This window comes from Stegodyphus dumicola, chromosome 9, assembly GCF_044657685.1.
Source record: "Stegodyphus dumicola isolate Sdum_Otavi_A_Nest chromosome 9, ASM4465768v1".
NCBI classification, from domain to species: Eukaryota; Metazoa; Arthropoda; class Arachnida; order Araneae; family Eresidae; genus Stegodyphus; species Stegodyphus dumicola.
The window spans coordinates 86423741-86439853 of record NC_140776.1 but is presented as its reverse complement, the minus strand read 5'-3'; the positions used below and the strand labels follow the sequence as shown (position 1 = coordinate 86439853).

The 16113-nt window shown below is 33.5% G+C and overlaps 1 protein-coding gene across 1 annotated transcript; it reads left to right on the top strand.

Moving 5' to 3' along the window:
* Positions 1 to 13319, top strand: LOC146995405 (uncharacterized). Its single transcript, XM_085823110.1, has 4 exons — positions 1 to 1596; positions 8894 to 10475; positions 12041 to 12334; positions 13245 to 13319. The coding sequence occupies exons 2-4, from the start codon at positions 8919 to 8921 to the stop codon at positions 13317 to 13319; spliced, it is 1926 nt and encodes a 641-aa protein (XP_085679236.1). The 5' UTR covers positions 1 to 1596; positions 8894 to 8918.
* Positions 13320 to 16113: the final 2794 nt, after the last annotated feature.

Below are 16113 nucleotides of genomic sequence, written 5' to 3'. Positions count from 1 at the left end.
TTGCCGAAACAGAAAAAAGTTTACTTCAGAACATTTTGCAGTAGCTCAAACAAAGTCACGGACCTAATCTATACTGTAGTCAAAGAGGGAGAAATTATTCCCCTTCCTTTTCTTTCAAAAGCTGAGTTTCCACAACGCCGTTGCTAAAAGCTGTGGAACCAGTTTTATAGCTATTTTTAGCAGTGCCTCCTAGATTATAAAGCCAATGGACAGGTTGTAGAAACAAGTGTGACGTCAAGGTTAGTAGGCCCACGTGATGTTCTCGAGGTTTGGATTCTCAATTGGGAAGCCATTGCTTTGCGGTGTACATAGACTGGAATGTTAGCACGTGCTGTCGGGGAGAAGAAATACTTGGTAAGTTCGTATTTATTGAAATGTAACTTTATATTTTGTTCATTGAAATAAACGCTTGCTATTACTAATGTTGAATTAAATTAAGTATTAATTGCTTAATTATTAGTAACACACGTATACTTATTATGTTTATCTCCGTATTGATTAGCCATTATTATTATTATTAATCTTATTTCTGAATTTACTTAATATATTTTGTTTAAGTGCATCACCGAAGTTTTAATTTTATGTGTGCAGTATCTAATGTTACGTATTTTCTTTTATAAAAGTTTTTTTTATTATTTCATTATTGTTTTACGAATTTTTAACCTAATCATTTATACAAAGCTTAACAGTTTTTAAAAATGTAATTGAAAGTAAACCTATACAATAAATTTAGTTAAATTAATAATTACGTATATCAGTTAACAAACGTATGTACGCTAATGTGTGAGTGTAGAATAAATATAATAGCTAATATGTGAGTGCATTGTATAATGAGTGTAAGTATAAGTGAGAATGGCAAACTTTTAAAGTTATGTGATCAAAGCGTTCAGTATTTGAAGAACAGTCTAGTAAAAACGTTTGTTTTATTGTGAGTTTAATTATGTATTAACTTATCACTATTGAAAGATGTATTTTATGTGGTTTCTAAATTTATACTGTGTATTTGCATACAATGTATTTAAATATTAAAGCAGTAAATTCATCTTAACATTCCATAAATAGTGTTTAGTTTACCAAACAAAGTCTTTCTTCAGATTTCACGTATATATTTTACTGTTCAATATTCTAAATATCCTAAACATGATTCGCCTGAAGTTTGATATTATTTTCATTTGACTGTTTCAGCATGTTTTAAATATCAAAATTATCATCATTGATGCAAGTAATAATTTCAGTATAATAATAGATATCTTAATAGAAGCTTAGGTGTTCTTCAGATACGAATTTCTTGAAGTCTCATTTATTCAAATGTTTGAATGACATTTGAAATTCTCCACCGTTGGTTTATGGTGTATCGAATTTCAATGTATAATTATGCAAATTTAAATTGTTATAACATTTAGTATTTATATAACTGATTTTTGTACTGTTTTTACAGAAAATATGCCATTTAAATGCTGTGTAACTGGTTGTCGGGAAAATTATAAAGGTACTGAAAAGGTGCATACATTTTCCTTTCCCAAAAATGATGCTCTTAGAGAGAGGTGGCTAAGAAATATACCTAGGAAGGACTTCTCAGCAACTCCATATTCTCGGGTAGGTGTAATCCTAATTAATTTATTAAGATTCAATAAATTGTTGGTAGAATATTCTTAGTCTGCTATGGAAACTTTCTGCAAGCTATAATTTTTACCTCCCGCCAACATGTATAAATAGGTTTCAGTGTATAGTTTTCTATTTGATGAATCAACAAATTACATTTAATTTACAAACAATCAAGGGCTAATGATACTTCGAAGCTCGTTGCTGTATAAGCCATAGAATAGGCAAGAGGTCGAATGCTGTCATGATCAGATTTTTTATATGTAGTGTTAACTGATCCTTTGTAGGGTTTATATTTATTTTAACTAACATTTATTTTAAGTTTAAACTATCTTTCCTGTCAAGCCTTACTTTCCCCTGGAACTGCCAATGCCAGAATATGTAAATTTGAGTAGAACACGCAAGCATTCAAATTATCAGCGGAAGTATTATGATTTAAATAGAAGGAAATGACTTCGGTGTGATATTCTTACTGCACGAGCGCGGAGGTAGTTAGCGAGAATTGAAGAACCCCGCGTTGCGGCCTATGTGCTTGGCGGGAAGTAGTGGTAATCGTTCCAGTGAGCTTCAAGTCTGCTGAATTAGCAGCGGTATTGTAAAACGCGGTGAGTTAGTTATTTTAGAGGGCCTCGTAGTTAGAATCTTGTCTTTACTTTCTTTTCAGCTTATTATTTTTATTTGACTGCCAAGTTGGCACAGTCTGTGAGCGTCAAGACCACGCAATTGTAATTTTATTACGTTGAATAAAAAGGGACTTAAACCCTTCACAAGGCTCTATCTTTTATACAAGTTTTCACAGTCACCTCTTGGTTGCGTGCAAGTTGGAGGCGCGCAACGTTATATTGGCGCCCGAACACTTATCGAACTGAAATGGCCGAAAACTGGATGGAAGCCGCTGGACAACACCAAGAAATGACAACTCAGTTAGAAGGATTTGGATACCTGGTCCAGACTTTGAGAGCGTCAATCAAGCCAAACGTCCATTTCGACGGAAAAAATTCGGTGGCGGTATTTCTCGAAGGTCTAGAAAACCACTTTCAGCTCTACCCTGTGCCTGAAAGACAAAAAGTTGCCATCGCCACATCAGCACTAAGAGGACAGGCCGCGCTATGGTGGAAAAATATAGGTAAATTTTTATTAGGGGAATTTGCAAGCCAGACATATACATTTGAAAATTTCAAAAAATCGTTAGTAAAGGCCGTCCCCATAGTGAAAGATCGCGCACGGCTGGAAGCCGAGCTATATAGTTTCTATCAACGGGATACAGCACAATTGACGGACTTTATTTTACGAAAAATCAAGCTAACGGATATGCTGTATGGAAAGAAACCCGATGCGGAGATTATTGAAATAATATTACCAAGATTGTTACCCGCTGTCCAAGACTACTTTGAAATTAAAAACCCAAGCACATTGCAGGAACTTTTCGAATTGGCGGTGAAGTTTCAAAATCGCAGAATAGCGGAAAAAGCGAGAGGGGAAACATATTCTCAAAGTAACCGAAGGAAGGAGGAAACCAGAAATGGAAATCGCTCTTATGGGGGAAAGAACTATCAAGCTAACGCATCGAAACTCGAAGGTCAAGGCCCAAAAAGAAAATTTGAAAATAAACATCCGCGTACCCAGAAGACACAGATTGAAAGGAAAGCTTTAAACGAGTAGAGGGGCCTGTGAAAGGGAGGGTCCAGACCCCGGAAGTTTAAAAAAAATCCTCAAATAGACATTTAAACACGGTCATCGTAAAAAACTCACAGCTACCAATTATACAAGTCCTGGTTGGCAATGTACCAGTAGAAGCCCTCATCGATACAGGAGCAGAAGGAAATTTTATGAGTGAAAATTTCTTCAAAAAGAATTTTTATAGGATACGATTGTTTAAACCCAAAAATACGGAAATTATAGCAGCGCAAGGAAAAACATGTCACTGCATCGGGAAATTATCATTAAACTTACAGGTAAAAGAGGAAAATCTCAAGGTATTAATTTTTGTGGTGAAAGACCTGCAACACTCTCTTATTTTAGGTATGGACTTTTTAAGGGCCGCGAGGGCCAAATTAAATTTTCAAGATAGTTCCGTGGTGTTGGAGATGGACCAGAGGGTGGTGGAACCTGTGGAGACACCTGAATTGGACCTTAGCCATCTGAATGACCATGAAAGTAAAGCAATACAGCAAATGGTAAGTAATTTTTCTCATTTGTTTTCAGAAAAACCAGGAAACTGCCAAATCGTGACTCACAAGATTCAATTAAATGCCGAAAAACCTTGTAGGACTAAACCGTATCGTTATGATAAACAAAAAGACCTAATCATCGAAGAACATATTCAGGAGATGTTAAAGAATAAAATAATAACGCCCATAAATAGTGAGTACGCGAGTCCAGTCGTACTATGTAGGAAAAAGAACGAGTTTCCTCCTTCGGATAAAAGGGCTTGGAGGTTTGCTATTGATTACAGAAAACTAAATAGTATTACCAAATTTCCAGTTTACCCTTTGCCGGTTATAGACGAGATCATTAGACAGATCAAATCGACAAGATATATGTCTACTTTGGACTTAACGTCTGGCTACTATCAAATAGCTATGAGACCCGAAGGCATACATAAAACCGCGTTTATAACAAAATCGGGCACTTATGCATTTTTACGCATGCCTTTTGGGTTGTGTGGGGCCCCATCAACATTCCAGAGAGCTATGGACATTGTTCTAAAGCCTGTCCTAGGAAAATCAACTTTAATTTACTTAGATGATATAATTATAACGAGTAGTACGTTGGAACAACACATTAATGACCTCGAACAAGTTTTTAAATTATTAAAAGAGGCCGGTCTTACAATTAACGCCTCAAAATGCAAGTTCGCAACTAAAGAACTTAAATATCTCGGTTATAATATTTCGCAAAAGGGTATAGAAACGCAAGATTCAAAAATAAAAGCTATTAAGAATTTCCCACCGCCCAACACCGCCAAGAAACTTTCATCTTTCCTTGGATTATGTTCTTACTATCGATCTTTCATAAAAGATTTCGCTAATATTGTTGAACCACTCTTAGTAATCAAAAGAAAAAGGGCTAAGTTTACGTGGACAGCGGAAGCTAACACAGCTTTTGAAAGATTAAAAGAAGCGCTTATTAATGCCCCTGTTTTAAAATTCCCTGAGGGGGACGAAAACCTGGAAATTGCAGCAGATGCGTCAGACTATGCGGTGGGTGCGGTTCTTATGCAAAATAACCATCCGCTGGCATTTTTTAGTAAAACATTGAATCAGACACAAAGGAATTATACAGCTACAGAAAGAGAAACATTAGCCGTATTAATGGCTGTACACAAATTTCGAGTTTATTTCGGCAAATCGCCAGTAACAGTCTTTTCGGATCATGCGGCTGTTGGTAGACTTTACTCGGGAAAAAACCTAACCCCCAGGTTAATAAGATGGGCTTTAAAACTCCAAGAATATAATATCACAATAAAATATAAACCGGGTAAGGAAAACAATGTAGCTGACGCACTTTCTCGTATAAAACTGGACGATGAAGGAAATGAACTTAAATGCGCTGTGTTGACTTCAAAAATTTTAGATTCTAGAGATACGGTTATTACTGAACTGAAAGCTGATCCTGAATTTGGAAATATCTATGCTTATTTGAAAGACCCCGAAAGCTTTGAGCACACAGATATCGATGCGATAAGAAATAGAGCAAAAAACTATGAAATAATAGATAATTTATTATTCTATACGAAAACAACAAACGAAAATCTTGAGTATAAGCCAGTCATCCCAGCCTCGCTTCGATTAAGCATTTTGAAGGAGTTGCACGAAGAAAAAACAGCGGGCCACCTCGGGGTCAGAAAGACTATAAAAAGGGTACGCGAGGCGGTATATTTCCCGCAATTATACAAAATAGTAACGGCGTATGTCAGGTCCTGCAATCAATGTCAGTTAATAAATGATATTAATTACAGCCCGGCCGGGTACTTAAATAGCATTCGCGCTACATTTCCGAATGAAATTTTAGGCATAGATCTTCTTGGTCCCTTCCCCCAGAGCGAGTTAAATAAAAATCGTTTTCTTTTAGTAATAGTAGATCATTTTTCAAAATGGATAGAAATTGTTCCTCTTAAACGCGCGTCAGCCAAAACAGTCGCAGATGCATTCTTACACAGATACATTTTAAAATACGGTGCACCGATAAAAGTCATTAGCGATAACGGAAAACAATTCATTAGTCAAATATTTGAAAACATATGCAATGGACTTGGCATAAGCCATATCAAAATGGTTCCGTATAGACCACAGGCTAACATAGCAGAAAGAGTTAATAAAAACATAGTAAAAATAATTCGCAGTTACGTGAGCACACATCACAAGCGCTGGGATGGCTACATAAATGAATTAGCTTATGCTTTAAGAACGGCACATCATGATACTACGGGAAAAACTCCAGCAGAATTATTTTTAGGCAGAAAGTTAATTACGCCTTTAGATAAATTATTCTTTGTGCAACAAAAAGAGCAGGAGTTTAAACAAAAAGATGTGCAAAAGTTGATTGATCAGGCGCTTAAAACCTCGGATACGGCAAGAAATAGGCAGAAACTATATTACGATAGAAAACGCCGTGAAGCAGATTTTAAAGTTGGGGATAAAGTATTGAAGCGGAAATTTTCTTTATCAAGTGCCCCAGACAATTTTATGGCAAAGCTAGCTCCAAAGTTTGAAGGCCCCTATGTAATTCAGGAAATCAAAGGAGTAGTCTTATATCTTAAGAACGAGAGAGGGGAAATCTGTAAAGCAAGTCCCGACCAGGTGAAAAAATACTATAATCCAAATGATTTTGAAATCCTTAAAAGTTTCTTGCAGGACTCAAGTCTAAACGAAGTAGAAGAATCAGAGACTACAACAACTATTCCACCACCCAAGAAACAGAGAACTGAAGAGAGACCTAGCACTTCTACAACCCGGACGTCGGTATCAAAAAGAAAAAATAATTTTCAAACTCCAGCGTTTAAGAAAAACAAAAATACAGATGCACCGGGTAAAGAAACCATGGTAAAGAGAAAAACACCACCTACAAAGGATAGCAGGAGAAATTACACATAAAGGAGAACGCGCACACGGCCACAGAGTCAGGTGCCAGCAAGGCCGCCGTTCCGGAAACTGAAACGCCAACAGGAGGCACAAAAATACGAGGAACAGAAGAAATTCAAGAAGGACTCCAGACCGGAGGACGTCAAGACCAGCCGTCCCAGGGAGAAACGGAAAGGCCAACAACCAGACGATTACTCCGCCAAGAGGCCAGCATGTAGAGGACGCAAAAGATAAAGCAACGTGGACGACACTCGGAGGGCAGTAAGGAGAAGATTAACATCCATGAAACCTCTAACTTGGGACCAATTCTGCCAAAAACGAATGACGGAGTTTCAAGCATCGAAAACTCAAAGATAAGTTAAAATCTTCTATAATTTTTTTTTCTCTTTTGTTCCGAAAGGTTATGCATAAGTACGAAGTTCTATGTTTTGACGAAAGTCAATATGTCTCGGTTGAGACTTAGTTTTGTTTTACTTTATTTAGCTAAGGCAAAAGTATTATTTTCTTTAAGTGTAAAAGCTAAAAACAAGCATTTTCTGTTGGTCGAAAGACTAATTCTGTTATGTTAAAGCCAAAATTTGGCCGAAGATAAAAATAACTTCGTATTCTTGTATTAATAAGAATTTTACTTTCAGTGCCGCCAGCTTGGCGAAGAATGAGTAAAGTAAAAATTTATTCTCTCTTATTCATTTTATGGTAAATTGTAAAAAGCATATGTATTAAAATTTTGTAAACGCACGTAAATCCTTGAAGGTTATGTAAAAGTAGAATTTAGTCTAGAAGCATAAAATTGTAGATGCTAAAAGTGAATGCTTAAAAGCAATGAAGTCAAAATTTAAGTATTAAACTGTAAAGTCATGCTTTAGAGCGAAAGCCTGCATGTTTAAAGATGAATGAGGGGGAAGTTAGAATGAATGTGTTTTGTAGGGTTCTCCACCTACATTTGAATTTTTAAGAATATTAAAGTAGCTCATTGAGTTGTAGAATGTCGAGTAAGGTGTGTCTATTTGGTTGTTGATTTCTAACAAATCATGGTGGTTAGGGGAAGTGTTGTAAGACTAAAACACGAATATTCCCGTTTGACACCACACACGGTGGAGAGCCAGAGTAAAGTTAAATTAATGCTTGAAAAATTGAATGAATGTGAAGTAAGCAATAACTAAGAAAAACGAATCGTTAAAAACAAAAATTTATTGTGTCAAGAAAGTGTAAATTATAATGTATGTAGAAAGATACTGATACTTATTCCTTCCAGATGCTGGAAGGAAAGACCAAGATTGATCGATGAAGTCCAGGAAAAGTTGCTGTAAGAAGAGGAGTTAAAACGAGCAACAGAATTGTAGTATACAAATTGTTACATAAGATTTTTTTTTGTGTAAACGAGGTTCTCGCCAGTTAGTTCAGAATTAGAGAAACTTACAACAGGTCGTTTGTAGGACCTGCTTCCAAGTTTTCCAAATTCTGGCAGCGGCAAATGTAGGGTTTATATTTATTTTAACTAACATTTATTTTAAGTTTAAACTATCTTTCCTGTAAAGCCTTACTTTCCCTGGAACTGTCAATGCCAGAATATGTAAATTTGAGTAGAACGCGCAAGCATTCAAATTATCAGCGGAAGTATTATGATTTAAATAGAAGGAAATGAGTTCGGTGTGATATTCTTACTGCACGAGCGCGGAGATAGTTAGCGAGAATTGAAGAACCCCGCGTTGCGGCCTATGTGCTTGGCGGGAAGTAGTGGTAATCGTTCCAGTGAGCTTCAAGTCTGCTGAATTAGCAGCGGTATTGTAAAATGCGGTGAGTTAGTTATTTTAGAGATCCTCGTAGTTAGAATCTTGTCTTTACTTTCTTTTCAGGTTATTATTTTTATTTGACTGCCAAGTTGGCACAGTCTGTGAGCGTCAAGAGCACGCAATTGTAATTTTATTACGTTGAATAAAAAGGGACTTAAACCCTTCACAAGGCTCTATCTTTTATACAAGTTTTCACAGTCACCTCTTGGTTGCGTGCAAGTTGGAGGCGCGCAACATTATACCTTAAATATTTGAAAAAAAATTTTAATTTGCATATATGCATTTAAAATTTAACCTGCCCAAAGCATTGCCAAAGCTTGAATGTTTTTATTTATAAAGAAAGTGATTCAATCTTGCTTTACAGTTGGTTGTTTTAAGAAGTTAGTTACATGATGTCTTCCTTTTACTTAATAGGTGTGCCATAAACATTTTCAACCTGATGACCTCATCTGGGGAACATCAGCTTTCGATGAAAAAAAATGGGAAAATCATTAAAGCTTCACTGCAGAGACCAAAACTAAAAGAAGGCGCTTTTCCTAGCATATTTGATGGCTGTCCATCGTATTTATCTTCACAAGCTGGTAGTTCGAGAAAAAGTCCGAATGAGAAAAAAATGGAACGAGAAGCAAACCTCATGATGAAAGCTATTGCTCATAGTAAATTATCAGCTGCTGAGTATTATAAATCGAGGACATTTTCAGACTTTAATGAACTTTTAACCTGTTGTATGCAATATAAATTTTCTACATTTTGGAACGTTGTGCACAAAGACAATATCTTGATGTTTTTGAATTTAAAATGCACTGATGGATGTGTAAAATTGCTTTATGCAGTCCACATTACTGCAGATCTTTTATTATCTGTATCGTTTCAAAATAAGTTATTGACTCATATCAGTAGTAAGTATAATGAGTTACCTATAAAAGTAAGTAATATTAATGAAATTCATGAAATACTTGATCATATTGAAATGTTAGAAACTAAAGACTTAATGAATTCGATTGAAATTATAATCAACCTGATGAAATCTTTAAGTTTCACAAATGAAGGTGATAAAATTTTATTTGAGTTCATGATTGAACAACTTTCTCTTGTAAAATGTAAGCCCCAAAATCGTCAATATTCATCCAATACCTTAATTTTAGCTTTTATGTTTTATTTGTTATCGCCCCAAGCATATAAATTTGTCCGACAATCTGGTAATTTAATTTTGCCTCATCCAAGTACTATACATAAAATAAGTTCTAAATTAAATGAAAATCCCCAAAAGGAAACAGATGATATGTTGTTTTTGGCATATGCTAAGCAAAAAGCTTGCTATCTGAAAGAGCATGAATTATATGTTTCATTAATGATGGATGAAATTCACATCAGACCTTTTCTTGACTACAAAAGTGGAGATATTGTTGGAATTGGCCAGGAAGTTGATAACTTAGCTTCTAGTGCACATGTATTTATGATACAGAGTATTTTGTGCTGCTTTAAAGATGTTGTCCATATATTACCATCGAAGAAAATGACAGCTGAAGTTTTGTTCACTGTTTTGAAAAAAATAATTGTTGGTCTTGAAGCAATAGATTTCAAAGTAATTGTTGTTGTTAGTGACAATAATTCCATTAATAGAAGATGTATATCTCTGTTTAATAATCCAATATCAAATTTTGTATTTCCTCATCCTGTTGATGCAACTCGTCCATTGTTTTATGCAGTTGATTCTGTTCATATTATTAAAAGTGTTCGTAACAACTGGTTAAACCAGAAAAACCCTGAACAAGCTATGTATTTTCCAAATTTTGACTTGTCTTCAAATAATGTATGTACCTCTTCATTTCTTACTTTAAAAAATATGTATGAAGCTGAAAGTGGTAATTTGTTAAAATATGGATATACAATATCTCGTAAAGCTCTGTGGCCTACAAATTTAGAACGTCAAAGTGTGAAACTGGCTTTACAAATTTTCAACGATCAAACATCACAAGGCCTGAAAGAATTAGGAGTAAAGCATAATTTGTTAAATTTTCACGAAACATCTGCATATATTAAAATATTTTCGTCGTGGTTTTCAATAATGAATGTTAAAACACCAAACAAGGGGGTACATTCTTGTGATGACTTCTGTAAACCATTAGTATGGAATGAATCAGACAAGAAGTTTGTATTTTTAAATAATTTTCTTGATTGGTTGATGAAATGGAAAGAAATGAAGAGGGTTACAGCCAAAAACATCGCGGCAAAAATATCGCGGACGAAAACGTCGCGGAGAAAACAACGCAAGGCGAAAACGTCGTGCTACAAAACATCGTGGGAGAAAACATCGCAAAGAGAAAACATCGCAGTTTTAAAACATCGTGGTACAAAACATCGTCGTCGAAAATAAAGCGGTTCAAAAACTTCGTAGTTTAAAAACATCGCCGTCGAAAATATCGTGGTAAAAAATAAAGTATCTACAAATCATCGCATGACGATAACATCGCAGACATCCTTTTTTCAGGCTTTAATAACTGTAAATGGATATTCCCATAATGATTTGTGAGCGCAAGTGATGTAAGGAAGGATAATTTTTATTTTCACGTTTTTTTATTAACTCATAAATTTTTTCTGAAAAAATAAGAAGGAAACTTAAGCATAGAAAATTAAATGCAACTTAATAGATTATACTTTTTATGAAAATTTACCAGTAAAAACTTTATAAAAAGGATTTATTAATGGCCTTTGTTAGTTAACTATGTAGGATTAAAATTCTATTAAGTGCTATAAGTTGCATTAATTTCTATGCTTAAGTTTCCTTCTTATTTTCTCAGCAAAAATTTAATATCTAATAAAAAATATGAAAGTAAATATTATCCTTCTTTACATCTTGTGCTCACAAATCATTATGGGAATATCCATTTACAGTTATTAAAGCCTGAAAAAAGCATGTCTGCGATGTTATCGTCATGCGATGATTTGTAGATACTTTATTTTTTACCACGATATTTTCGACGGCGATGTTTTTAAACTGCGAAGTTTTTGAACCGCTTTATTTTCGACGACGATGTTTTGTACCACGATGTTTTAGAACTGCGATGTTTTTTCTTTGCGATGTTTTCTCCCACGATGTTTTGTAGCACGACGTTTTCGCCTTGCGTTGTTTTCTCCGCGACGTTTTCGTCCGCGATGTTTTTGCCGCGATGTTATCGGCGGACACCAATGAAGAGTGATACGGGTAGGTTGACAAAAGAGACACTTTCTGCTCTTATATTAACAACAACGTGTATGATAGAAATGTGTAGGTATAGTCTAGGTGAACTCAACATGTCGTATTTTTTGCCCGGTAAAATTCAGACAGATGAATTGGAACATCGTTTTAGTTTATATCGCAGGATGGCTGGAACAAATTATCATATATCACTTCGACAGGTTTTTGAAGTAGAAAACAAACTACGTGCATGTTCTGTATTAAATTTAACTATGATATCGAAAAGTAAAGGGACAATTGTTATCGATGACTTTTCTAACTCTTTTGATTTGATTAATGATAGTTCCCATGAATCTATTGTAAAATATTTTCATAATTTCAAGCATATTAATGTCACAGATAATGATCTTGAAACTATGGTTGATAAATTACCTTTAATTGCATACTTGGCTGGATATTGTTGCCACTCAGTTATGAATAGGCTAAAATGTGATGACTGTGGAGGTAATTTAGTTATTGAAAAACCACTAATAATTCCTCCCAATTTCAAACATATTCATAATTGTGATAGAGGTGGGTTAAAGTACCCATCTGCTGATGTCATTAATGTAATACTGCATAATTTTATTGTCATACAGAAGCTCATAAGCCCTGAATATGAAAATAGTTTCCTCCAAGTATGTAACCAACGTAATTTAATATCCACTATGACATTAGAAATTCTTATGTGTAAGGAAATTAAAATTATTTCCTGTAAAAACCATTTGTCACGTAAAATTATGCAACTGCTTATATACTCATGCACAAATACTCTTTTAAACAATTATTGTAAATTCAAAAATGATAGCTTTTCTAAATATTCAGATAAAAGAAAACTAAAAACACTTACTATGTAAGCATAACAAACAAAGAATATATTAGAAATGTACCAATATAATTTTTTGGCCTGAAAATAATTTTAGTGCATTTCACTTTTTTAATTTTAATTGCTCTCTAAACATGCATTAGTAAATATATGTGTAATTTTATTATTTTTGTAATTTAATTTCTTGTTTCTGTATTAAAATATTAAAAATCATGGAATTGTATTTAAATATGTTATATAAATAAATAATTTTAAAGACTTCATTTGTTGTACTGTATTATTTTATATAGGTAACAGCAATAGTTGTCCATTACATACCAGCAATTAATTTAGATTTATGTTAATGTTTTTCACATCAAAATATTTTTTCATTTAAAATATAAACTGTATGCTTGGATGTTACTTTTAAGTAATCTTTGTATATTATTATATATATGTGATATATTAGAAGTTTGTACGATGAGAAAACTTAGTAGGTACTATGTGTATATATTTACATGCATGATATTTTAATCACAGGGTTAGAAATATGGATGCGTAAACCCAGAAATTCGGAAATATAATTGAATAATTTGGAAAGATCTTGAATTTGGGAGAACAGATGAACTTGGGGAGGGGGGAGAAAATAAAATTTAGGATAGTCAATTTTAAGGTCGCCAATTATTTCTTAACATAGCCATCATATTTTATTATATCTTACATATGTAATTATGTGTTTGTAGATGCATCTGAAGAAGCTGTTAAAAGCACCAGGATGGGAACCTACATTCAAATTGGTTTTCATTCTAGAAAATTAAGGTCTTATGAGCAAAATTATGCAATTACTGAATTAGAATGTTTTGTATTGGTGATGCAGATAAATTTTATTAATACTTACTCAGTAATTATTTTACTGTACACACTGATCACGCTGCTTTAGTTTGGCTTAAGAACATTAAAGATCTTACAGGTAGGTTATTTAGATGGTCTTTAAAATTATCTATGCATGATTTTGATATAAAATATGAAAATAGTTCTACTAATATTGAAGCTGATATGTTAACTAGAAATCCTATTTGTCAACATTTAAGTTTGGAAGTTAATTTATTCTCATTAGAAGAAATTAAAGAGCATCAAAATTTAGATAATGTATATAATCCTAAGTATAAAGAAATTAATGATGTGTTATCTATTAAAAAGCAAGGATTATACAAAATCATAATAGCAATCTCTCTTTGTACTAAATTACTTTAAAAGGCTCATATTAATCTTGTCAATATTATTGGTCAGGAATTGTCTGTCCAAGATGCTAAAATTTTTTTGTAAACATTGCGAAGTATGTCAGTTTAATAAGAAAAGTAAACAAAAGAGATTTGGTTTAATGTGAACCTTTTGAATTATTATCTATTGATACTGTTGGTGGTTTAAACTATTATAATTATATTAAAATGTATATTCACTTAATTATTGATCATGCTACTCATTAAATATGGATTTTTTGCTTCTAAAAGTGTAACTACAGATAGTTACATAAATAGTTTAAGACAAATTTTTCAAATTCAAGTACCAAAGAAAATTTTAAGTGATAGAAATGCTGCTTCTTCCAAATTTAAGCACTTTTTAAGAAATCATAATGTAAAACAATTATTAACTACTAACGGGCCTCAAACTAATGGTAAAGTTGAACGAGTTACTCAAACAAATATAATTAAACTGTAAATTAAATTCTTATCAGGCTAATATTGCATGGACAAAATTGTTACCTCAAGTTACTGAATAATGTAATAATACACCTCATTGTGTTGCCAAATTCCCGCAATCTTATTTAATGTATGGAAAATTGCCTTATGATCCTCTACTTGAAAATCAAGAAGTCTGTCCACCAATCCTTTCTTAACATAGCCAGAGTATTTAATTATATCATATATATATATATATATATGATATAATTTCCACACATTTGAGAGTATATTTAAGACTAATAAATGTAAATTTTCCTTGATGAAATTTTAAATTCTGATTTTCAAGGAATATGATTTTATGAAAACATGATATTATGTCTATAGATGAGATAAAAACAACATATCAGAAATTTTTAAGATATTGAGGAGTTTTGGTTTTCAGAACTAATTTTTAATTGAATGATTTGAAAATTCAGCATCTACTAATCGTTTTATAAAGCCAAATTCGATATTCAAGATCAAGTTTTGCTGGACTAAGTATCAAATCTTATTACATTACATATGAAATTTTAATGCATCTTTAATGAGTTTTATTGCTCTTGCATTGTAATGTTCAAAGATATTCCGATAGTAAAATAAATTTTTTATTGCGGAAATATAGTTTCTGGATTATTCTGAGAGTTCATTATTTAACGCAAATTCATACTCGTATGCACGGAGAAATCGCTATCGGAAGTTCCGCCGTTTCATATTATACGGCCTAGTGCTCGTGACGTCACAGACCACAGACGGCTTAGCAACTTGAGAGCTGTTTTTCAGATAACACAGTAAATCTCGGGGAGGGGGGATTTGAAATCATGATCACTGCCGGTACGGCAGAATTTAGGTACAGCAAAATTGTAAAATTCAGCGAAGCATCAAGCAATAAAATTTTAGAATTTTGGGGGAAGGGCACTTGACAACAGAATTTATTGCATACAAAGTCAGCAAAATGCATAGCGCCGTACCTGATTTATGATACAGCAGTATTCATTACCAATAGCAAACTTGTTTGAGGATAAGTTCGAAAAAATGTTTTCTAGTTGTTACCTAAAATCGGTAAACAATAATCTTTGAAAGATTATTCGATTATATCGCTACTAATACGAAAAATTTGAATAGCAATCAGAAGCCGTATCTCTAGGGTCTTCACGTCACGATTTATTTTTATTTGTTCGAATATAATAGTTAGATCTCTTTTCCTACAAGTATGTATCTTCGTACGTATAAAGTATCAAAAATAATAAAAGTAATTAATAAATTTTCTCTAGTTGCCCTGAAAACTACATCTGAATATAAAGATAAGAAAGACATCAGTAAATTGCTGTTATTTGCTGATCATAATGGTAATCAACCGAACGTGATCACATATACCGTCTTCAAAACTTTGATTTTTATCAAGCTTCATATAAATACTAGGTTTTTGTTAGTCACGTAACTAGGCATCTTAAATTTAAGATGACAGATGAAATAACACTAGTTCTGAATTAGCTCACTCAGGAAGTAAAATTTTCTCCTTCCCGTCAATATAGCGTATTTATAGCTCCCAATTATGGCGATCACTAACTAAATATGTTATGGATTAGAAGCCTATTGCACTCCATAAGTTTTTCTTTATTTGCTTTATGTGCATGCATGCTTGGTTGAGGAAGAAATTAAAAAGCCCCCCCCCTTTTTTTTTTACTTAGATTATTCGAATGTATACGCCAGACATTTATTTGTTGAGCTGTAATTATAATTTGGAACGTGGTGCTAGAGCTGTTGGAGCCGAACCGAACGCCAGTTTGTTTAGAATTATAGAGTTTGATTACGCCAAAGCAGGTGAATTTGGAAAACACCAAAATCGGTCATGCATCCAACTCGTTCATCGAGGCTTGAACTCCGGATGAAC

Bases quoted from the DNA above. Each gene is read 5' to 3' on its own strand.
- LOC146995405 (XM_085823110.1), top strand. From the start codon at position 8,919: ATGACCTCATCTGGGGAACATCAGCTTTCGATGAAAAAAAATGGGAAA. The intron at 10,476-12,040 runs GTAAAGCATAAT...CATAATTTCAAG, and splicing joins AAGGCCTGAAAGAATTAGGA to CATATTAATGTCACAGATAA. The intron at 12,335-13,244 runs GTATGTAACCAA...ATGTGTTTGTAG, and splicing joins ATGAAAATAGTTTCCTCCAA to ATGCATCTGAAGAAGCTGTT.